This window comes from Pristiophorus japonicus, chromosome 9, assembly GCF_044704955.1.
Source record: "Pristiophorus japonicus isolate sPriJap1 chromosome 9, sPriJap1.hap1, whole genome shotgun sequence".
Taxonomy (NCBI): Eukaryota; Metazoa; Chordata; class Chondrichthyes; family Pristiophoridae; genus Pristiophorus; species Pristiophorus japonicus.
Window position 1 is genome coordinate 6,965,199 of NC_091985.1, and position 24,096 is coordinate 6,989,294.

The 24,096-nt window shown below is 51.2% G+C and overlaps 1 protein-coding gene across 1 annotated transcript in view; it reads left to right on the forward strand.

Moving 5' to 3' along the window:
- LOC139272911 (L-gulonolactone oxidase-like) overlaps positions 1-14,865 on the forward strand; it is a 119,055-nt gene extending 104,190 nt beyond the window's left edge. Inside the window, exon 10 of the mRNA XM_070889011.1 lies at positions 14,862-14,865. Coding sequence (XP_070745112.1) covers positions 14,862-14,865 — 4 coding nt within the window. The remainder of the gene's footprint in view (positions 1-14,861) is intronic.
- Positions 14,866-24,096: the final 9,231 nt, after the last annotated feature.

A 24,096-nucleotide genomic window follows, 5' to 3' on the forward strand; every position in this document is an offset into this window, starting at 1 on the left:
GGAGGGATGGAGATGGGGGGGGGGGGGGGGGAGGGATGGAGATGGGGGGGAGGGGATGGAGATGGGGGGGGGGGGGAGGGATGGAGATGGGGGGGGGGGAGGGATGGAGATGGGGGGGGGATTGAGATGGGGGGAGGGATGGAGATGGGGGGGGGGGAGGGATGGAGATGAGGGGGAGGGGGGGGAGATAGATGGAGGAGGGGGTGATGGGGAAATGGTTGGGGGGGGCAGGATGAGGGACAGCCGGGTTCCGGAGGGGGCCCCCCCGGGGCCCGCCACTCACCGCCTCCCGCCGCCGCCGCCATGGAAACCAGCCACCGGAAACCCGTCCGCCCCAAACCGGCTCCCCCGTCCCACTTCCGGGGTTGCCACGGCGCTTGGTTCCAGCCCCGCGCTCCCCGCTCCCCGCTCCCCTCAGTCCTGGGCCCTCAGGCCTGGGCAGGGTTGGGGAGCCGGGCTGCCAGCTCCCCGGTTCAGGCACAGCTGCTGGTGTTCGTCAACTATTCATGTATCTCTGCCCGACATTTCCATGGAGCTGGTCTCCCTTGACAACAAAAGGAAGCCAGACATTGCTGGTTTTCTGAGCCGGGGAGCAAGCCGCCACTCGAACTCTGAGCTTTTATTGGTTCCTGGGATGTGGGTGTCCCTGACAAGGCCGGCATTTATTGCCCATCCCTGTTTGCCCTCGAGAATGCGGTGGTGAGCCGCCTTGAACCGCTGCAGTCCGTGTGGTGAAGGTGCTCCCACAGTGCTGTTAGGGAGGGAGTTCCAGGATTTTGACCCAGCGACGATGAAGGAACGGCCGATATATTTCCAAGTCAGGATGGTGTGTGACTTGGAGGGGCACTTGTAGGTGGCAGTGTTCCCATGCGCCTACTGCCCTTGACCTTCGAGGTGGTAGAGGTCGGGGGTTTGGGAGGTGCTGGCGAAGAAGCCTTGGCAAGTTGCTGCGGTGCATCTTGTAGATGGTACACACTGCAGCCACAGTGCGCCGGTGGTGGAGGGAGTGAATGTTTAAGGTGGTGGATGATATGCCGATCAAACAGCCTGCTTTCTCCTGAATGTTCTTGCGTATTGGAGCTGCATTCCTTCAGACAAGTGGAGAGTATTCCATCACACTCCTGATGTGCCTTGTAGCTGGTAGATAGGCTTTGGGGAGTCAGGAGGTGAGTTGCCCCTGTTAATGAGACGTTGGATTTCCCCAATGTCATCAAATAAAAAGAATTCCAACAAAAGTACCTCCTTTTCAGAGGAGAGAAAGAAAGAAAGACTTGAATTTATATAGCGCATTTCACGACCATCGGATGTCTCGAAGCGCTTTACAGCCATTGAAGTACTTTTGGAGTGTACTCACTGTGGTAATAAGGAGCACAAACAATAAATATCCAAATCAAAACAAGACTCATCAAGTTAAATATTAATGTTATTTTCTGTATCAACCAAATACGGGCACTGGCAGACACTGCGCTCCCTCTCCAGGCCAATCGGGCAGCCTATCTATGGAGAAAACTTGGCCACAGGCTGTGCCTCATAGTAATTGACCTGACTGTTTGTCTGTTTGCAGCAATTGCACCTCGTGCTTCAAAGTTAAGAGAGACAACCAGAGGATAGGGTGTAGGGTATTTTGTGTGCTCCGTGTCTCTATGACTCTCCCTTGAGTCAACCCGTGCTTTAAAACTCCCCGGTTCGGGTTGTTTCCCTTTGGACTGTGTTACATATGTGGACTTGTATTTACTCTGTACAGCCACCAGAGAGCTCATTCCCCGGAGTCCCAAGGCATCCCATAATCCCTTGGGAGCACAGGTATTTAAGGAGGCTTCGCAGGTTGGAGACGCACTCTGGAGACCTGCAATAAAAGACGAAGGTCACACCTTACTTTGAGCTCACAGTGTTCAGTCTGACTCTTTCTCCATACACTACAACTGGCGACGAGATACAGATAGCGAACCCAAAGATGCAGAGAACAGTGGGCATCCTGGAGAAATTTTTGGAGGGAGATGATTGGGAAACTTTTGTGGAGCGATTCGACCATACTTCATCGCCAATGAGCTACATGGGGAAGACAGCACTGCCAAACGAAGGGCGATCCTCCTCACCGTATGTGGGGCTCCAACGTATAGCCTCATGAAGAATCTGCTCACACCAGCGAAACCCACGGAGAAATTGTACGACAATTTGTGCACACTGGTCTGAGAGCATTTGAACCCGAAGGAAACCGTTCTGATGGCGAGGTACTGGTTCCACACCTACAAAAGATCTGAAGGCCAGGAAGTGGCGAGTTATGTTGCCGAGCTAAGATGCCTTGCAGGACATTGCGAATTTGGAGGACATTTGGAGCACACGTTCAGAGACTTTTTCGTACTTGGCATTACCAGTCCCCTCTCACTCTTCTGAACTCCAGTGAATACAAGCCCAGTTGATCCAGTCTTTCTTGATAGGTCAGTCCCACCATCCCGGGAATCAGTCTGGTGAATCTTCGCTGCACTCCCTCAATAGCAAGAATGTCCTTCCTCAAGTTAGGAGACCAAAACTGTACACAATACTCCAGGTGTGGCCTCACCAAGGCCCTGTACAACTGTAGCAACACCTCCCTGCCCCTGTACTCAAATCCGCTCGCTATGAAGGCCAACATGCCATTTGCTTTCTTAACCGCCTGCTGTACCTGCATGCCAACCTTCAATGACTGATGTACCATGACACCCAGGTCTCGTTGCACCTTCCCTTTTCCTAATCTGTCACCATTCAGATAATAGTCTGTCTCTCTGTTTTTACCACCAAAGTGGATAACCTCACATTTATCCACATTATATTTCATCTGCCACGCATTTGCCCACTCACCTAACCTATCCAAGTCACTCTGCAGCCTCATAGCATCCTCCTCGCAGCTCACACTGCCACCCAACTTAGTGTCATCCGCAAATTTGGAGATACTACATTTAATCCCCTCGTCTAAATCATTAATGTACAATGTAAACAACTGGGGCCCCAGCACAGAACCCTGCGGTACCCCACTAGTCACTGCCTGCCATTCCGAAAAGTACCCATTTACTCCTACTCTTTGCTTCCTGTCTGACAACCAGTTCTCAATCCACGTCAGCACACTACCTCCAATCCCATGTGCTTTAACTTTGCACATTAATCTCCTGTGTGGGACCTTGTCGAAAGCCTTCTGAAAGTCCAAATATACCACATCAACTGGTACTCCTTTGTCCACTTTATTGGAAACATCCTCAAAAAATTCCAGAAGATTTGTCAAGCATGATCTCCCTTTCACAAATCCATGCTGACTTGGACCTATCATGTCACCATTTTCCAAATGCGCTGCTATGACATCCTTAATAATTGATTCCATCATTTTACCCACTACTGAGGTCAGGCTGACCGGTCTATAATTCCCTGCTTTCTCTCTCCCTCCTTTTTTAAAAAGTGGGGTTACATTGGCTACCCTCCACTCGATAGGAACTGATCCAGAGTCAATGGAATGTTGGAAAATGACTGTCAATGCATCCGCTATTTCCAAGGCCACCTCCTTAAGTACTCTGGGATGCAGTCCATCAGGCCCTGGGGATTTATCGGCCTTCAATCCCATCAATTTCCCCAACACAATTTCCCGACTAATAAAGATTTCCCTCAGTTCCTCCTCCTTAATAGACCCTCTGACCACTTTTATATCCGGAAGGTTGTTTGTGTCCTCCTTAGTGAATACTGAACCAAAGTACTTGTTCAATTGGTCTGCCATTTCTTTGTTCCCCGTTATGACTTCCCCTGATTCTGACTGCAGGGGACCTACGTTTGTCTTTACTAACCTTTTTCTCTTTACATACTTATAGAAACTTTTGCAATCCGCCTTAATGTTCCCTGCAAGCTTCTTCTCGTACTCCATTTTCCCTGCCCTAATCAAACCCTTTGTCCTCCTCTGCTGAGTTCTAAATTTCTCCCAGTCCCCAGGTTCGCTGCTATTTCTGGCCAATTTGTATGCCATTTCCTTGGCTTTAATACTATCCCTGATTTCCCTAGATAGCCACGGTTGAGCCACCTTCCCTTTTTTATTTTTACGCCAGACAGGAATGTACAATTATTGTAATTCATCCATGCGGTCTCTAAATGTCTGCCATTGCCCATCCACAGTCAACCCCTTAAGTATCATTAGCCAATCTATCTTAGCCAATTCATGCCTCATACCTTCAAAGTTACCCTTCTTTAAGTTCTGGACCATGGTCTCTGAATTAACTGTTTCATTCTCCATCCTAATGCAGAATTCCACCATATTATGGTCACTCTTCCCCAAGGGGCCTCGCACAATGAGATTGCTAATTAATCCTCTCTCATTACACAACACCCAGTCTAAGATGGCCTCCCCCCTAGTTGGTTCCTCGACATATTGGTCTAGAAAACCATCCCTTATGCACTCCAGGAAATCCTCCTCCATCGTATTGCTTCCAGTTTGGCTGGCCCAATCTATGTGCATATTAAAGTCACCCATTATAACTGCTGCACCTTTATTGCATGCACTCCTAATTTCCTGTTTGATGCCCTCCCCAACATCACTACTACTGTTTGGAGGTCTGTACACAACTCCCACTAACGATTTTTGCCCTTTAGTGTTCTGCAGCTCTACCCATATAGATTCCACATCATCCAAGCTAATGTCTTTCCTAACTATTGCATTAATCTCCTCTTTAACCAGCAATGCTACCCCACCTCCTTTTCCTTTTATTCTATCCTTCCTGAATGTTGAATACCCCTGGATGTTGAGTTCCCAGCCCTGATCATCCTGGAGCCATGTCTCCGTAATCCCAATCACATCATATTTGTTAACATCTATTTGCACAGTTAATTCATCCACCTTATTGCGGACACTCCTTGCATTAAGACACAAAGCCTTCAGGCTTGCTTTTTTAACACCCTTTGTCCTTTTAGAATTTTGCTGTACAGTGGCCCTTTTTGTTCTTTGCCTTGGGTTTCTCTGCCCTCCACTTTTCCTCATCTCCTTTCTGTCTTTTGCTTTTGCCTCATTTTTGTCTCCCTCTGTCTCCCTGCATAGGTTCCCATCCCCCTGCAATATTAGTTTAACTCCTCCCCAACAGCACTAGCAAACACTCCCCCTAGGACATTGGTTCCGGTCCTGCCCAGGTGCAGACCGTCCGGTTTGTACTGGTCCCACCTCCCCCAGAACCGGTTCCAATGCCCCAAGAATTTGAATCCCTCCCTGCTGCACCACTGCTCAAGCCATGTATTCATCTGCGCTATCCTGCGATTCCTACTCTGACTAGCACGTGGCACTGGTAGCAATCCCGAGATTACTACTTTTGAGGTCCTACTTTTTAATTTAACTCCTAGCTCCTTAAATTCTTTTCGTAGGACCTCATCCCTTTTTTTACCTATGTCGTTGGTACCAATGTGCACCACGACAACTGGCTGTTCTCCCTCCCATTTCAGAATGTCCTGCACCCGCTCCGAGACATCCTTGACCCTTGCACCAGGGAGGCAACATACCATCCTGGAGTCTCGGTTGCGTCCGCAGAAACTCCTATCTATTCCCCTCACCATCGAATCCCCTATCACTATCGCTCTCCCACTCTTTTTCCTGCCCTCCTGTGCAGCAGAGCCAGCCACGGTGCCATGAACTTGGCTGCTGCTGCCCTCCCCTGATGAGTCATCCTCCCCAACAGTACCCAAAGCGGTGTATCTGTTTTGCAGGGGGATGACCACAGGGGACCCCTGCACTATCTTTCTTGCACTGCTCTTCCTGCTGGTCTTCCATTCCCTATCTGGCTGTGGACCCTTCTCCTGCGGTAAGACCAACTCACTACACGTGATACTCACGTCATTCTCAGCATCGTGGATGCTCCAGAGTGAATCCACCCTCAGCTCCAATTCCGCAACGCGGACCGTCAAGAGCTCGAGGCGGATACACTTCCCACACACATAGCGCCCAGGGACACCGGAAGTGTCCCCGAGTTCCCACATGGTACAGGAGGAGCATATCACATGGCCGAGCTCTCCTGCCATGTCTTAACCTTAGATACCCTTAAATTGGTAATAACAATGTTACAGTTCACTTACTGATATAAAAAAGAAAAGAAAAGCTACTCACCAATCACCAGCCAATCACTTACCTCATTGGCTGTGACGTCACTTTTTGATTACTTTCTACTTCTATTTTGCTTTCTCTCCCGCTGTAGCTGCCTTTTATAGGCTGCTCCCGCGTCTCACCAACTGCTGCTGGCTCTCGATCTCCCGCTGGGCTTTTTATAGGTCGCTCCCCTCTCACCAACTGCCGCAGGCTCTCGATCTCCCACTGGGCTTTTTATAGGTCGCTCCCCTCTCACCAACTGCTGCTGGCTCTCGATCTCCCGCTGGGCCTTTTATAGGCGTCCAGGAGTCTGTCTAAGGCTGAGAGAGCCTACAGCATGATTGAGAAAGAAGCGTTAGCGTGTGTCTACGGGGTAAAGAAAATGCATCAATATCTGTTTGGGCTAAAATTCGAATTGGAAACTGACCATAAGCCACTTATATCCCTATTCTCCGAGAGTAAAGGGATAAATACCAATGCATTGGCCCGCATCCAGAGATAGGCGCTCACGTTGTCCGCATACAACTACGCCATCCGTCACAGGCCAGGCACAGAAATTTTTTTGCGCCGTTGCTCTCAGTAGGCTGCCATTGCCCACCACGGGGGGTGAAAATGGCGCAGACCGCAGATCTAGCCATGGTTATGGAAGCATTTGAGAGTGAGCAATCACCCGTCACTGCCCGGCAGATCAAAACCTGGACAAGCCAGGATCCCTTATTATCTCTAGTCAAAAGCTGTGTGCTTCACGGGATCTGGTCCTGTGTCCCAGTGGAAATGCAGGAAGAGATAAAGCCGTTCCAGCGGCACAAAGATGAAATGTCTATACAGGCAGACTGCCTTCTGTGGGGCAATCGAGTAGTGGTCCCCAAGAAGGGCAGAGACACCTTCATCAATGACCTCCACAGTACCCACCCAGGCATCGTAATAATGAAAGCGATAGCCAGATCCCACGTGTGGTGGCCCGGTGTCGATGCGGACTTAGAGTCCTGCGTTCACAGATGTAATACATGCTCGCAGTTAAGCAATGTACCCAGGGAGGTGCCGCTAAGTTTATGGTCTTGGCCCTCCAAACCGTGGTCTAGGGTACACATCGACTATGCAGGCCCGTTCTTGGGTAAAATGTTCCTTGTGGTCCTAGATGCATACTCCAAGTGGATTGAATGTGAGATAATGTCGGCTAGCACGTCCGTTGCCACTACTGAAAGCCTGCGGGCCATGTTTGCCACTCATGGCTTACCCGATGTCCTGCTGAGCGACAACGGGCCATGTTTTACCAGTGCTGAGTTCAAAGAATTCATGACCCGTAACATCTGCCACATCTGCCCCGTTTAAACCAGCATCCAATGGTCAGGCAGATAGAGCAGTGCAAACCATCAAGCAAGGCTTGAAGAGGGTAACTGAAGGCTCACTGCAGACTCGCCTATCCCGAGTCCTGCTTAGCTACCGCACGAGACCCCACTCGCTCACTGGGATCCCACCTGCTGAACTGCTGATGAAAAGAGCACTTAAGACAAGGCTCTCGTTAGTTCACCCTGATCTACATGAACAGGTAGAGAGCAGGCGGCTTCAACAAAGTGCATACCATGATAGCGCAAATGTGTCACGCGAGATTGAAATCAATGATCCTATATTTGTATTAAATTATGGACAAGGTCCCAAGTGGCTTCCCGGCACTGTCGTGGCCAAAGAGGGGAGCAGGGTGTTTCGGGTCAAACTTTCAAATGGACTCATTCACCGGAAACATTTGGACCAAATCAAACTCAGATTCACGGACTATCCTGAGCAACCCACCTTGGACCCGACCTTTTTTGATCCCCCAACACACACACCAGTGGCAACTGGCACCACAGTTGACGACTGATAGAGAATTCAAACAAGCAGGTTGTGAGAAAGCACAGACCCCGCAGTCAGAGCTGCTACATGAGTGGGAGCATGTTGCATTAAGTCATCAATTCATAGAAAAACGTAGAAACATAGAAACATAGAAAATAGGTGCAGGAGTAGGCCATTCAGCCCTTCTAGCCTGCACCGCCATTCAATGAGTTCATGGCTGAACATGAAACTTCAGTACCCCCTTCCTGCTTTCTCGCCATAACCCTTGATCCCCCGAGTAGTAAGGACTTCATCTAACTCCCTTTTGAATATATTTAGTGAATTGGCCTCAACTACTTTCTGTGGTAGAGAATTCCACAGGTTCACCACTCTCTGGGTGAAGAAGTTTCTCCTCATCTCGGTCCTAAATGGCTTACCCCTTATCCTCAGACTGTGACCCCTGGTTCTGGACTTCCCCAACATTGGGAACATTCTTTCTGCATCTAACCTGTCTAAACCCGTCAGAATTTTAAACGTTTCTATGAGGTCCCCTCTCATTCTTCTGAACTCCAGTGAATACAAGCCCAGTTGATCCAATCTTTCTTGATAGGTCAGTCCCGCCATCCCGGGAATCAGTCTGGTGAACTTTCGCTGCACTCCCTCAATAGCAAGAATGTCCTTCCTCAAGTTAGGAGACCAAAACTGTACACAATACTCCAGGTGTGGCCTCACCAAGGCCCTGTACAACTGTAGCAACACCTCCCTGCCCCTGTATTCAAATCCCCTCGCTATGAAGGCCAACATGCCATTTGCTTTCTTAACCGCCTGCTGTACCTGCATGCTAACCTTCAATGACTGATGTACCATGACACCCAGGTCTCGTTGCACCTTCCCTTTTCCTAATCTGTCACCATTCAGATAATAGTCTGTCTCTCTGTTTTTACCACCAAAGTGGATAACCTCACATTTATCCACATTATACTTCATCTGCCATGCATTTGCCCACTCACCTAACCTATCCAAGTCACTCTGCAGCCTAATAGCATCCTCCTCGCAGCTCACAGTGCCACCCAACTTATTATCATCCGCAAATTTGGAGATACTGCATTTAATCCCCTCGTCTAAATCATTAAAGTACAATGTAAACAGCTGGGGCCCCAACACAGAACCTTGCGGCACTCCACTAGTCACTGCCTGCCATTCTGAAAAGTACCCGTTTACTCCTACTCTTTGCTTCCTGTCTGACAACCAGTTCTCAATCCACGTCAGCACACTACCCCCAATCCCATGTGCTTTAACTTTGCACATTAATCTCTTGTGTGGGACCTTGTCGAAAGCCTTCTGAAAGTCCAAATATACCACATCAACTGGTTCTCCTTTGTCCACTTTACTGGAAACATCCTCAAAAAATTCCAGAAGATTTGTCAAGCATGATTTCCCTTTCACAAATCCATGCTGACTTGGACCTATCATGTCACCATTTTCTAGATGCACTGCTATGACATCCTTAATAATTGATTCCATCATTTTACCCACTACTGAGGTCAGGCTGACCGGTCTATAATTCCCTGTTTTCTCTCTCCCTCCTTTTTTAAAAAGTGGGGTTACATTGGCTACCCTCCACTCCATAGGAACTGATCCAGAGTCAATGGAATGTTGGAAAATGACTGTCAATGCATCCGCTATTTCCAAGGCCACCTCCTTAAGTACTCTAGGATGCAGTCCATCAGGCCCTGGGGATTTATCAGCCTTCAATCCCATCAATTTCCCCAACACAATTTCCCGACTAATAAAGATTTCCCTCAGTTCCCCCTCCTTACTAGACCCTCTGACCCCTTTTATATCCGGAAGGTTGTTTGTATCCTCCTTAGTGAATACCGAACCAAAGTACTTGTTCAATTGGTCTGCCATTTCTTTGTTCCCCGTTATGACTTCCCCTGATTTTGACTGCAGGGGACCTACGTTTGTCTTCACCAACCTTTTTCTCTTTACATACCTATAGAAACTTTTGCAATCCGCCTTAATGTTCCCTGCAAGCTTCTTCTCGTACTCCATTTTCCCTGCCCTAATCAAACCCTTTGTCCTCCTCTGCTGAGTTCTAAATTTCTCCCAGTCCCCAGGTTCGCTGCTATTTCTGGCCAATTTGTATGCCACTTCCTTGGCTTTAATACTATCCCTGATTTCCCTAGATAGCCACGGTTGAGCCACCTTCCTTTTTTCATTTGACATTTCAGGATCTTTGCAGCGAGCCAATTACAGGTTAACAGTATATCAATTGAGCCAATCAGGTCAAAGAAGGTGAGTTCTTTTCTGTAAATTGAGCCAGGTATAAAAACAGCCATGTTTTGCCATGTGTCTCAGAAGGACAAAGGCCTGGCTTAAAGCCAAGAGCTTGTTGCAGCTGCCAGAATAAAAATTATGTTAAAACGACAACCAGAGTTCGCATTTCATTGAAAATTAAGAGATCTAACAACGACGAAGCAGAACCCATCATCCAAGCAGCCCTGCAGGGCCCAACACACCAGGCAGCCCAGCAAGGCCAGCTGCACAACAGCCCAGCGAGGGCCCAACAAATGACTCAACAACACCAGCCTTCACACCGAGACGGTCAACCAGGGCAAGAAGGGCCCCAGATTGACTCACGTTGTAAATAGTTACACTATTGACTTAGGGGGGGTAATGTTATATATGTGGACTTGTAATTACCCTGTACAGCCACCAGAGGGCTCATTCCCCGGAGTCCCAAGGGATCCCATAATCCCTTGTGAGCACAGGTATTTAAGGAGGCTTCACAGGTTGGAGAGGCACTCTGGAGACCTGCAGTAAAAGTCTACGGTCACACTTTATTTTGAGCTCAGTGTTCAGTCTGGCTCTTTCTCCATAAACCACAGACGGCAGGAGCTTTTGCCAATAGTTCCTGCCTAGCCCGTCGATGAGCGGGTAATCCCACACAGAGAGAAAGAGACCAAGGTCAGATAGGTCTTCTCCTATGCCCAATGCGCGGCGTCCCCAGCGGGATTACTGTGTAACCCAGTCGTGAGCAGATGCCACCCGGTTGGTCTTCCGAATTATATCGCGAACCACAAGCCCCATAACCCCCACATTCGGACCCAAGAAGTTACTATGGATAGATTATAATTGACTCAGACAAAAACGAAACGGTTCAGGTTGGTCAAAGATCGATTACTTTTCATCATCATAGGCAGTCCCTCGGGATCGAGGAAGACTTGCTTCCACTCTTAACATGAGTTCTCAGGTGGCTGTACAGTCCAATACGAGAACCACAGTCTCTGTCACAGGTGGGGCAGATAGTCATTGAGGGTAAGGTAGGGTGGGACTGGTTTGCCACACGCTCTTTCCGCTGCCCACACTTGATTTCTGCATGCTTTCGGCGACAAGACTCAAAATGTTCAGCACCCTCCTGGATGCTCTTCCTCCACTTAGGATGGTCTTGGGCCAGGGACTCCCAGGTGTCAGTGGGGATGTTGCACTTTATCAGGGAGGCTTTGAGGGTGTCCTTGTAGCATTTCCACTGCCCACCTTTGGCTCATTTGCCGTGAAGGAGTTCCAAGTAGAGAACTTGCTTTGGGAGTCTCGTGTCTGGCATGCGAACTATGTGGCCTGCCCAGTGGAGCTGATCAAGTGTGGTCAGTGCTTCAATGCTGGGGATGTTGGCCTGAGCAAGGACATTGGCTAAAGTAGACTGGAAACAGGGACTAAACGGTGGCACAATTGAGGAACAGTGGAGGACTTTTAAGGAGCTCTTTCATAATGCGCAACAAAAATATATTCCAGTGAAAAAGAAGGGCGGTAAGAGAAGGGATAACCAGCCGTGGATAACCAAGGAAATAAAGGAAAGTATCAAATCAAAGACCAATGCGTATAAGGTGGCCAAGGTTAGTGGGAAACTAGAGGATTGGGAAGATTTTAAGCAACAGCAAAGAATGACTAAAAAAGCAATAAAGAAAGGGAAGATAGATTACGAAGGTAAACTTGCGCAAAACATAAAAACAGATAGTAAAAGCTTTTACAGATATATAAAACGGAAAAGAGTGACTAAAGTAAATGTTGGTCCCTTAGAAGATGAAAAGGGGGATTTAATAATGGGAAATGTGGAAATGGCTGAGACCTTAAACAATTCTTTTGCTTCCGTCTTCACAGTGGAAGACACAAAAACCATGCCAAAAATTGCTGGTCATAGGAATGTGGGAAGGAAGGACCTTGAGACAATCACTATCACTAGGGGGGTAGTGCTGGACAGACTAATGGGATTGAAGGTAGACAAGTCCCCTGGTCCTGATGAAATGCATCCCAGGGTATTAAAAGAGATGGCTGAAGTTATAGCAGATGCATTTGTTATAATCTACCAACATTCTCTGGACTCTGGGGAGGTACCAGCGGATTGGAGAGCAGCTAATGTAACGCCTCTGTTTAAAAAAGGGGGCAGGCAAAAGGCAGGTAACTATAGGCCGGTTAGTTTAACATTTGTAGTGGGGAAAATGCTTGAAACTATCATTAAGGAAGAAATAGCGGGACATCTGGATAGGAATAGTGCAATCAAGCAGACGCAGCATGGATTCATGAAGGGGAAATCATGTTTAACTAACTTACTGGAATTCTTTGAGGATATAACGAGCATGGTGGATAGAGGTGTACCGATGGATGTGGTGTATTTAGATTTCCAAAAGGCATTCGATAAGGTGCCACACAAAAGGTTACTGCAGAAGATAAAGGTACGCGGAGTCAGAGGAAATGTATTAGCATGGATAGAGAATTGGCTGGCTAACAGAAAGCAGAGAGTCGGGATAAATGGGTCCTTTTCCGGTTGGAAATCAGTGGTTAGTGGTGTGCCACAGGGATCAGTGCTGGGACCACAACTGTTTACAATATACATAGATGACCTAGAGGAGGGGACAGAGTGTAGTGCAACAAAATTTGCAGATGACACTAAGATTAGTGGGAAAGCGGGTTGTGTAGAGGACTCAGAGAGGCTACAAGGAGATTTAGATAGGTTAAGCGAATGGGCTAAGGTTTGGCAGATGGAATACAATGTCGGAAAGTGTGAGGTCATCCACCTTGGGAAAAAAAACAGTAAAAGGGAATATTATTTGAATGGGGAGAAATTACAACATGCTGTGGTGCAGAGGGACCTGGGGGTCCTTGTGCATGAATCCCAAAAGGTTAGTTTGCAGGTGCAGCAGGTAATCAGGAAGGCGAATGGAATGTTGGCCTTCATTGCGAGAGGGATGGAGTACAAAAGCAGGGAGGTCCTGCTGCAACTGTACAGGGTATTGGTGAGGCCGCACCTGGAGTACTGTGTGCAGTTTTGGTCACCTTACTTAAGGAAGGATATACTGGCTTTGGAGGGAGTACAGAGACGATTCACTCGGCTGATTCGAGAAATGAGGGGGTTACCTTATGATGATAGATTGAGTAGACTGGGTCTTTACTCCTTGGAGTTCAGAAGGATGAGGGGTGATCTTATAGAAACATTTAAAATCATTAAAGGGATAGACAAGATTGAGGCAGAGAGGTTGTTTCCATTGGGGGCACAGCCTCAAAATATGGAGGAGCCAATTTAAAACCGAGTTGAGAAGGAATTTCTTCTCCCAGAGGGTTGTGAATCTGGAATTCTCTGCCCAAGGAAGCAGTTGAGGCTAGCTCATTGAATGTTTTCAAGTCACAGATAGATAGATTTTTAACCAATAAGGGAATTAAGGGTTACGGGGAGTGGGCGGGTAAGTGGAGCTGAGTCCACGACCAGATCAGCCATGATCTTGTTGAATGGCGGAGCAGGCTCGAGGGGCTAGATGGCCTACTCCTGTTCCTAATTCTTATGTTCTTATTAATGTTGTTGCGTCTGTCCTCCCAGGGGATTTGTAGGATTTTACGGAGACATCTTTGGTGGTATTTCTCCAGCGACTTGAGGAGTCTACTCGATGAAAACAATGGTCAGCCATTTCTGTAAATGAGCAGTTCTCGAAATGCTAACTGTTTGTTGAGTTCTCGACTGCTCCTTCATTGAAAGAGTCCCAAGGTATTGCAAACCTCATTGTCCATCCAGATAACCCGACCCCATCGACAAAAGGTGTTTTTCCACAAATCACACAAAGTCCCAAATGAAAAGGCTTTTCATGGCCTCAGCGTTTGCTGAGACTGGTCCCATGGCAACCCAAAAGACAGACAGCTCCTGCTCCTTCACAGAAATCAAAAATCAGTCCTTTTAAAGTCCAAATATCCAAACTCCATTTTGAAACGCAGCCCATGTGTGTCTCCTGCTAAAAAGCGTACCGATCCATTTTAAAAGTCCCAAAATCCTTCCCGCCCATACACACACTGATGTTGGCACCAGCCAAATCCTACAAGGGGCATACCATGTGGCTTAATGATATCAAGGAACGAAGTTACAGTAAAACAAATGGTACAACTGATATAAACCATCTAAACCCCTTGATTAGATTCCAGCCTGTAACTCACTCCCTCACCCTGTGCAGAGGGGAACGGGCACGTGGAAAGGCCTTCTCGTGGGCCTGGCCAAGGTGGCCATTAACCGATCCAGGCAGCGGGCGGTCGAGGGGGTCATTCAGCCCGACTGCCTGCCTCTCTTCCGCGGTTGCATCCGAGCCAGGGTGTCCCTGGAAATGGAGCACACGGTGTCCAGCGGTACGCTCGTGGCCTTCCACAAGAGATGGGCGCCGGAGGGACTGGAGTGCAACATCACCCCCGGCAACCGAATTTTAATAAGATTCTTAATGTCTAAAGTTTAATTTAAGTTTGTCGGTTTATAAGGGACGGCCTATAAAAGGCCCATCAGTCGGGGAGCAGCAGTATCGAGGAGGCAGCTGGTGCAGGTGCAGAGAGAGAAGGCAAAAAGAAATAGAAAGAAATCGAAGGGTGACGTCACAACCAAGTGGGTAAGTGATTGTCTGGTGATTGGTGAGTATCTTTTCTTTTTCTTTTCCTTTATCCGTAGGTAACCTTGATCATTGTTGTTGTTATTGCCAAATTAAGTTAATCTGAGGGTTAAGTCATGGCAGGAGAGCTCGGACACACAAGGTGATAGGAAGGGACAATATGTATTAATATAAAGGGGCTGCAGGAGGGGTCAAAACTAAAAATCATGGTTTAAAAACTTGGATTAAAACACTCTACCTAAACGCACGTAGCATTTGAAATAAAGTAAATGAGTTGACGGCACAAATCATTACAAATGGGTATAATTTGGTGGCCATTACAGAAATGTGGTTGCAGGAGGGCCAAGACTGGGAATTAAACATACGGGGGTATCTGACAATTCGGAAAGATAGACAAGAAGGGAAAGGAGGTGGGGTAGCTCTGTTAATAAAGGATGATATCAGGGCAGTTGTGAGAGACGATATTGGCTCAAATGAACAAAATGTTGAATCATTGTGGGTGGAGATTAGAGATAGTAAGGGGAAAAAGTCACTGGTGGGTGTAGTTTATAGGCCCCCAAATAATAACTTCATGGTGGGGTGGGCAATAATCAAGGGAATAATGGAGGCATGTGAAAAAGGAACGGCAGTAATCATGGGGGATTTTAACCTACATATCGATTGGTCAAATCAAATCACACAGGGTAGCCTTGAGGAGGAATTCATAGAATGCATATGGGATTGTTTCTTAGAACAGTATGTTACAGAACCTACAAGGGAGCAAGCTATCTTAGATCTGGTCCTGTGTAATGAGACAGGAATAATAAACGATCTCCGAGTAAAAGATCCTCTCGGAATGAGTGATCACAGTATGGTTGAATTTGTAATACAGATTGATGGTGAGGAAGTAGTGTCTCAAACGAGCGTACTATGCTTAAATAAAGGGGACTACAATGGGATGAGGGCAGAGTTGGCTAAAGTAGATTGGAAACACAGACTGAATGGTGGCACAATTGAGGAACAGTGGAGGAGTTTTAAGGAGCTCTTTCATAGTGCTCAACAAAAATATATTCCAGTGAAAAAGAAGGGCGGCAAGAGAAGGGATAACCAGCCGTGGATAACCAAGGAAATAAGGGAGAGTATCAAATTAAAAACCAATGCGTATAAGGTGGCCAAGGTGAGTGGGAAACTAGAAGATTGAGAAAATTTTAAATGACAGCAAAGAATGACTAAGAGAGCAATCAAGAAAGGAAAGATAGATTACGAAAGTAAACTTGCGGAAACCATAAAAACAGATAGTAGAAGCTTTTACCGATAGAGAAAACGGAAAAGAGTGATTTAAATAAATGTTGGTCCCTTAGAAGATGAGAAGGGGGATTTAATAATGGGAAATGTGGAAATGGCTGAGACCTTAAACAATTATTTTGCTTCGGTCTTCACAGTGGAAGACACAAAAACCATGCCAAAAATTGCTGGTCACGGGAATGTGGGAAGGGAGGACCTTGAGATAATCACTATCACTAGGGAGGTAGTGCTGAATAGGCTAATGGGATTCAAGGTAGACAAGTCCCCTGGTTCGGATGAAATGCATCCCAGGATATTAAAAGAGATGGTGGAAGTTATAGCAGATGCATTCGTTATAATCTATCAAAATTCTCTGGACTCTGGAGAGGTACCAGCGTATTGGAAAGCAGCTAATGTAATGCCTCTGTTTAAAAAAGGGGGCAGACAAAAGGCAGGTAACTATAGGCCGGTTAGTTTAACATCTGTAGTGGGGAAAATGTTTGAAGCTATCATTAAGGAAGAAATAGCGGGACATCTCGACAGGAATAGTGCAATCAAGCAGATGCAACATGGATTCATAAAGGGGAAATCATGTTTAACTAATTTACTGGAATTCTTTGAGGATATAACGAGCATGGTGGATAGAGGTGTACCGATGGATGTGGTGTATTTAGATTTCCAAAAGGCATTCGATAAGGTGCCACACAAAAGGTTACTGCAGAAGAAATGTATTAGCATAGACAGAGAATTGGCTGGCTAACAGAAAGCAGAGAGTCGGGATAAATGGGTCCTTTTCGGGTTGGAAATCGGTGGTTAGTTGTGTGCCAATATACATAGATGACCTGGAAGAGGGGACAGAGTGTAGTGTAACAAAATTTGCAGATGACACAAAGATTAGTGGGAAAGCGGGTTGTGTCGAGGACACAGAGAGGCTGCAAAGAGATTTAGATAGGTTAAACGAATGGGATAAGGTTTGGCAAATGGAATACAATGTCGGAAAATGTGGGAAAAAAAACAGTAAAAGGGAATATTATTTGAATGGGGAGAAATTACAACATGCTGCGGTGCAGAGGGACCTGGGGGTCCTTGTGCATAAAACTCTTTTAGGAGTAAACAAAAAACATTAAACCATGCCCCCCGATCTGGGGGAAACACCAACATTTACAAGGCCTTTTTTTTTGTGGCACAGAATCAAATTTTTTTTTCCAAGTGCCCCCTATAAAAGGGGAGGGGGACACTAAAAGCACCGGCAATTAAAACAAATTAATTTAAAAAATATAAAATCAAATTAAAATTTGGTTGCCGGGCGTGATGATGCACTCCAGTCCCTCCAGTGCCCACCTCTCACGGAAGGCCGCGAGCGTACCGGTGGACACCGCGTGCTCCATCTCCAAGGACACCTTGGCGCGGATGTACGCGCGGAAGAGAGGCAGGCAGTCAGGTTGAACGACCCACTCGACCGCCCGCTGCCTAGACCAGCTGATAACACCCTTGGCCGTGCCCAGGAGCAGTCCTACGAGGAGGCCCTCGGACCTACCCGCTCCCCTCCGCACAGGGTGTCCAAAGATCAGGAGTGTGGGACTGAAGTGCAGCCAGAATTTCAGGAGCAGCCCCTTGAAATAATAAAACAGGGGCTGCAACCTCGTGCATTCCATAAAAACATGGAACACGGACTCCTCCAGACCGCAGAAATTGCAGGCGGCCTGGGAGCCCATGAACCGGCTTAAAAATTTATTGCACGGGACTGCTCCGTGCACCACCCTCCAGGCCAAGTCCCCGATAAATACTGGGAGGACTCCCGCATAGAGTGCCCTCCATCGGGTCCCCTGCCTCCTCCGGACGGCAAGATGGTACGCCATGGCGTGTCCGGACGGTAGGCGAGGATGGCAAAGTTGAGAGTGTGCAGGAGCAGCCCGTACAGGAAACCCCTCCGCGCGGAACTGAAAGGCACAGAGGGGATTTCCTCGAGGCGGCTTAAGTTGTGAGGCGCCGGCCCCCGAGGGAGGTTCCGGGGTTTGGCGCCGATGAGTAATTCCGTCCGGACGGGGGTCAGTTCGGACGGGATCTCCCCACGTGCTTGAGCCTCCTCGATGCACCTAACGGAGTCAGGGCCCAGAGCTGTTTTTAGCGACTCGATGGCATCGGCCGCGTGGCGGACGTTGGCAGAATTTAGGCGCCGCGCCAGCGTGTCTGGCGCCATCCAGCCCGCTCCTCCGCCACCGAGCAGGTCCCTGACCCTGGTCACCTCACCAGCCACAGCCCTCTCTTCCGACCGCCACATGAAACCTTGGTCGTGGAGGTACGGATTCCCGAGCAGCGGCTCCTGCAGGACGGCCGCCACTCCAGCCGGTGGAGAGCTGCGCTTGGTGGAGACTTTGTTCCAGACCCTGATGAGTTCCTTGTAAAAGACAGGCAGCTCCCGGACGGCGGTCCTGACGCCCCCCACACTCACAAACAGGAGCTGCGTGTCGTCGTTGAGGCCGTGCTGTTGGCGGAAGAAATACATCGCCAGAGCACGCCACCTAGGAGGGGGCTCGACGTAAAGGTATCTCTGCAGGGTCTGAAGACGGAAAGTCGCGAGCTGGGTGCTGACGCACACCAACGACTGACCGCCCTCCCCAAGCGGGAGCCTCAAGACTGCAGCAGAGACCCAGTGCTTCCTGTTGTTCCAGAAGAAGTCCACCAGCTTCTTCTGTATCTTGGCGACAAACGCAGGCGGAGGGGTCAAAGTGACCAGTCGGTACCACAACATTGCGGCCACCAGCTGGTTTATGACTAGCGCTCGACCCCTGTAGGACAGCACTCGGAGCAGTCCTGTCCAGCGCCCTAGGCGAGCGGCGACCTTGGCCTCCAGCTCGTGCCAGTTCGCCGGCCAGGCTCCCTCGTCGGGGCTAAGGTAGACTCCCAGATAGAGGAGATGGGTCGTGCTCCAGGCAAAAGGCCTGAGCTCCTCCGGCAGGGAGTCCACCCGCCACTGACCCACCAGGAGTCCGGAACATTTCTCCCAGTTGATCCTGGCGGAGGACGAGGCCGAGTAAATCTCCTGGCACTCACGCATCCTCCGCAGGTCAGCGGGATCCTCTACCGCGAGGAGCACGTCATCGGCGTAAGCCGAGAGGACGACCTCCACGCCCGGCCCTTGCAGAGCCAGTCCCGTCAACCTCGTCCGCAAGAGGCGCAGGAAAGACTCCACGCAAACGGCGTATAACTGGCCGGACATGGGGCATCCCTGGCGCACCTCTCTCCTAAAGCGAAGGGGCACCGTCAAGGACCCGTTAACCTTAATCAGACACTCCGCGGCGGCGTACAAAAGTCGGATCCGGGCGACGAAATGCGTCCCGAACCCGAAAGCGTGCAGAGTTCCGAGCAGATAGTCGTGATCCACCCTGTCGAACGCCTTCTCTTGGTCGAGGGATAGGAAGGCGACTGACAGACCAGCCTCCTGGGAATAATGGATGAGGTCCCGGACCAGATGGATGTTATCGTGGATTGTCCGGCCCGGGACCGTGTAGGACTGGTCGGGGTGGATCATGTGGTCCAGCACGGCACCAAGGCGAGCAGACATCGCACTGGCGAAGATTTTGTAGTCCGTGCTGAGGAGGGAGACCGGGCGCCAGTTCTTAAGGAGGCGGAGATCGCCCATCTTAGGCAGCAGGACGATGACTGCCCTGCGCCAAGAGAGGGGCATCTCCCCGGTCGCCAGACTTTCCCCCAGGACCCGCGCGTAGTCACCCCCCAGGACGTCCCAGAACGCCCTGTGAAACTCCACGGTCAGCCCGTCCAGCCCCGGGGATTTTCCCCTCGAGAGCCGGTCGAGGGCGCCGGTCAACTCCGCCAGGCTTAGCGGAGCTTCCAGATTTTCGGTGCCCTCCGGGCTGACCTTTGGCAGGTCCTCCCACAAAACTCTACGCGCTTCCTCGCTGGACGGATCCGGAGAGAACAGAGCCCCGTAATATTCACGGGCCCTGTTGTTGACGCCCTCCGGATCCGAGACGAGAGAGCCGTCGTCGGCCAGCAGCGTCAAGAGCTGCTTACGGACACTCTGCCTTTTTTCCTGCGGGTAGAAGAAGGGGGAGCCGCGGTCCAGATCCTGCAGGAACCGGATCCGCGACCTCACGAACGCGCCTCGGGACCCGACGAGCTGCAGGTCCTTCAGCTTCGTACACCGTCCGCAGGGCCGGGTCCCCAACGACTTGACCGAGACGGGACTCCAGGTCGAGCACCTCTTTTTCTAGGCGCCCGACCCTGGCCACCCGCCTCTTGGTCGACCCCCTCGCGTACTCTTGACAGAAGACGCGGACGTGAGCCTTGCCCACGTCCCACCATAGCCTCAAGGAGGGGAAGCCCCCCTGCTTCCTTCTCCAGTCGGACCAGAATCGACGGAACGAGTCCTGGAACCGCACGTCCTCCAGCAGCCGGTTGTTAAAATGCCAGTACGCGGACCCCGTCCTCGCGCGTAGCGAAGCGAGCTCCGCCCACACCAGGTGGTGGTCCGAACATGGCACCGGCCGCATGGAGGCCGCCGGGACGCAGGAAACGTACGCCCGAGACACGTAAAGGCGGTCGACTCTGGACCATCCTACTCCAGGCCTCACCCAAGTAAAGGCGCTGGAGTCGGGATGGAGATTTCGCCAGACGTCCACCAAGTCGAAGGACCCGACCAGGTCCCTCAACTTCTCCATCGCCGTCATGCTCTGCGGGGCACCGGAGCGGTCCCTCGCCTCGAGGGTGCAGTTAAAATCGCCCCCGAGGACAATGCAGTCGCCGACGTCGACGGAGCCAAGAAGAGCGGACACCTCTTCAAAGAAGCGCGTTTGCTGCGGGCCGGGCTGAGGGGCGTACACGTTCACGAGATGGAGCGGCACGTCCCCCAGGCGAACCGTTACGTGCAGCAAGCGGCCTGGCACGGGCTCCTCGACCCCCAAGATCTCCGGCTGAAAATGCGGGGCCAGCAAGATGGCCACCCCACTAGAAATGGCGGTGAGGTGGCTCATGCGGACCTCTCCTTGCCATTCCAGGAACCACGTGGCTTCGTCTCCCGGAACGGTGTGGGTTTCTTGCAGGAAGCACACCGCATATTTCCCCTCCCGCAGGAGCGAAAAATTGTTAAATCTACGGCGTGCCTCTCTGCCGCCGTTGATGTTGAGGCTGGCTATGGTTATCTTCATGGCAAAAGCATAGTGCAACCTCTACCTAACCTATTGTGGGGGAGGGAGTGGAGTCGTTTGTTGACCTCCAGTCCTTCAGCAGCCCAGCGAGGAACTTTTTGAGCCGGCGCAGCTCAAGGCCTTGCGCCTTTGATAAGGGCCCGCCCGCGGCCATGGTTTTAGTGGCGACGCGGACGGAAGCGATGAGCAGCCCCGGCTCGGACCATCTTTCCAGGGCCAGATGGGTTCGGTTGCGGCGACCCCGGCACTGGACCAAAAAGTCCCGGAGATCCTCTACGGGAATGAGGGGGGACTCAGCGGCGGGCACGAGGAGATCCACCGCCTCACTGGCGATGGACTCGAGATCTTCACCCGCGTCCTCCACCGAGTCCCCGTCCCCCTCCGGGAGGTCGCCGCTAGCAGCCGGCCCGTCGACCGCACGAGGTACGGCAAATGAACCGGCCGCTCCAACCGGCCCTGGCTCTGCCCCGATCCCACCCCCAGGATCGTCGGCAGAGGAGTCCCCACTGGGCTCTTTTAAAATTGGTGCAGGGTCGGGAAGCGACAGCGGAAGGGGTTCCTCCTCCGCCCCAGGAGCCGGGGAACATGGAGAGACCTGGTTTAGGAAGTTCTCCAGGACCACCAAGTCCCTCAGCTCCAAAGTAGGGGGCGAGGGTTGTTGTTCTTCCCCCTCCCCGCCGCCACCCCCCGGCCCAGCGTGTACAGACTCGTTAAAATCATTCATTGCCGTTTCTTCCTGGCCGAGCGACTCCCGGGGGAAGTTGGTTAACAGCTGGGCGGGCTCAGGTTCGGCCTTTTCGGCCCCGACCGCCTCAGTCCTCGGACGCTCGACCCGGCGGCTATGCATTCCTCCGCTGGCCCCACGCCCCCCCCGACAGGCAGATCTTTCACGCCATCCCCGGGAGGCAGAGGCTGGGCAGCCTCGACTGCCTCACCTTCCCCGGGGACAGATTCCTCCCGTCTACGGCGCAGTTTGGGGGCGCTGGTGGGGGACGCGGGACACGCAGCGGGCACCGACTCCTCCGCGGAGGGATGTTGTTCCCCCTCCGCCTCATTGGAGCGGCGCCTCCTTTTGTTCCTGGGGGTGCGCGGAGGCAGGGAGACCCCCATGTCTGCCGAGGCCTCCCGCTCCACTCCCCCCTTTTTCTTGTCTTGCCCGCGCCCGAACCCCTCTGCGGTATTTGTCAAGGGCTCGGGCACGGGCTCAGGGCACCCCGCGCTCGCCGGTGACTTGGTTGGGCCGAGCGCGGTAAACAAGTTGTTTGGCGCACCCAGGGGACCCGCCTCTAGATGTTTCGCCTTCTTCCGCGCCTTCTTTCCGGTCGGACGCTCTCCCTCCCTCCCGCCGGACGCGGACGCAACTAGGGGGAGGGGTGGCGGCGGCGCCAGCCTTGCCCGCCCTCGGTGGTTTGGCGGCCTTGGAGGCGGGGCAGTTCTTGCGAACGTGCCCCACCTCCCTGCAGGCATGGCACCGCACGCCGTCCGATGTCCCAAAGACGCGGTAGGCAGTCCCCTCGTGCACCACATTAAAATACCCCTCCGTCGTCTCCTCCCGCACCAGCCGGACAAAGAGCTGGCGGCGGAAGGAGAACACATGGCGCAGGCTGTTCTCCCTGAGGCCGAGCGGTATGGGGTTAATCCCCGACCTTATATCCCCCAGTTGGTGTAGGTGAGGGAGGAGGAGTTCAGCGGGAACAAAGGGCGGGACGTTTGAAATGATGACCCTCTGCGCGGTGGCCTCGAGAGGGTCCACCGGCAGGAACGTCCCGCCCACCGTGAGCCCCCTTTCGAGGGCCAGGGACACCGCCCGCTCCGACCCCAGGAAGAACACGGCCTTCCCAGACATCTTGGAGGCTGCGACAATGGCCGAGGGGCCGACTACCCCAGCCATCGCCCGCACGCACTCCTCGATGCTCATTGTGGGGTGAGTGTAGCTCTTGACCCCGTGTTTCTTGGTGATAAGTCTGAACGGTGGCAGGGCAGCAGGAGGCGCAGGAGGTGCCGTGGATGTGGACGCCACCTGCGCATATGTCCTTGCTGGCCCTGCCACCGGCGTGGATGGGGTCGCCATCACGGGGTCCCTTTAAGGGCTACACTCACGCCAAAGTCACAGGCCTTAATGGTCTTTATTGGCGTCGTTGGTTTTTTGAGCAGAGGGAGCTCTTAATGGGGCACACCTCTCCCCTAGTTAACGAATGGGGAGGGGCCTTGCTCCCTCTGCTCAGTTGTCTTAATTGTTTTTTTTTAAATTAGGAGGAAAGGCTCTCAGAGAGAGAGGGGAGAGACTGAGAGAGAGAGATAGAGCAAGGGGGTGTGGGAAAGAGGGAAGCTGCGAGGGCAGGTCTCCCCTCACAGCAATGGGTGGGTGTTTCTTGGGGTGCACTCCCCAGATGGCAAAAAACACAGTCTTTTAAGAATGGTCTTCGGGTGGGGGGAGAAGATGTCTTCTCCTGGGGTAGCTGGAGCCACCCAGGCACACACTCCCAACGATCTTTAATGGGGTGATTAATAGTTTTCAGCCAGGTAGCTCCAGCTATCCCAGGCTAGGCACTGGGGGAGCGGTGCTTCAGTGGTGTGTGGGGCCTAGTTGTAAGCAAGACCCCCACACACACTTCCACACACACACACCCCCCATGATGTTCCGGCCCTCGAAAGGTCTTCTTTCCTCCCCCCACCGATACAACAATGTCTTTCGGGGAATGCACCAACACCCACCTGTTGCCGAATCTCCCCCCTTCCACCCAGGTTGTTGCTCTTTCCCCTCTCTCCAACTCTCTGTAGTAGTAATAAATGTTACATTTTTCAGCTCTCCTCCTCTCCCTCCGGATGTTGAGTTGTAGTAAGCCAGCCCTTTCCTCCTCTT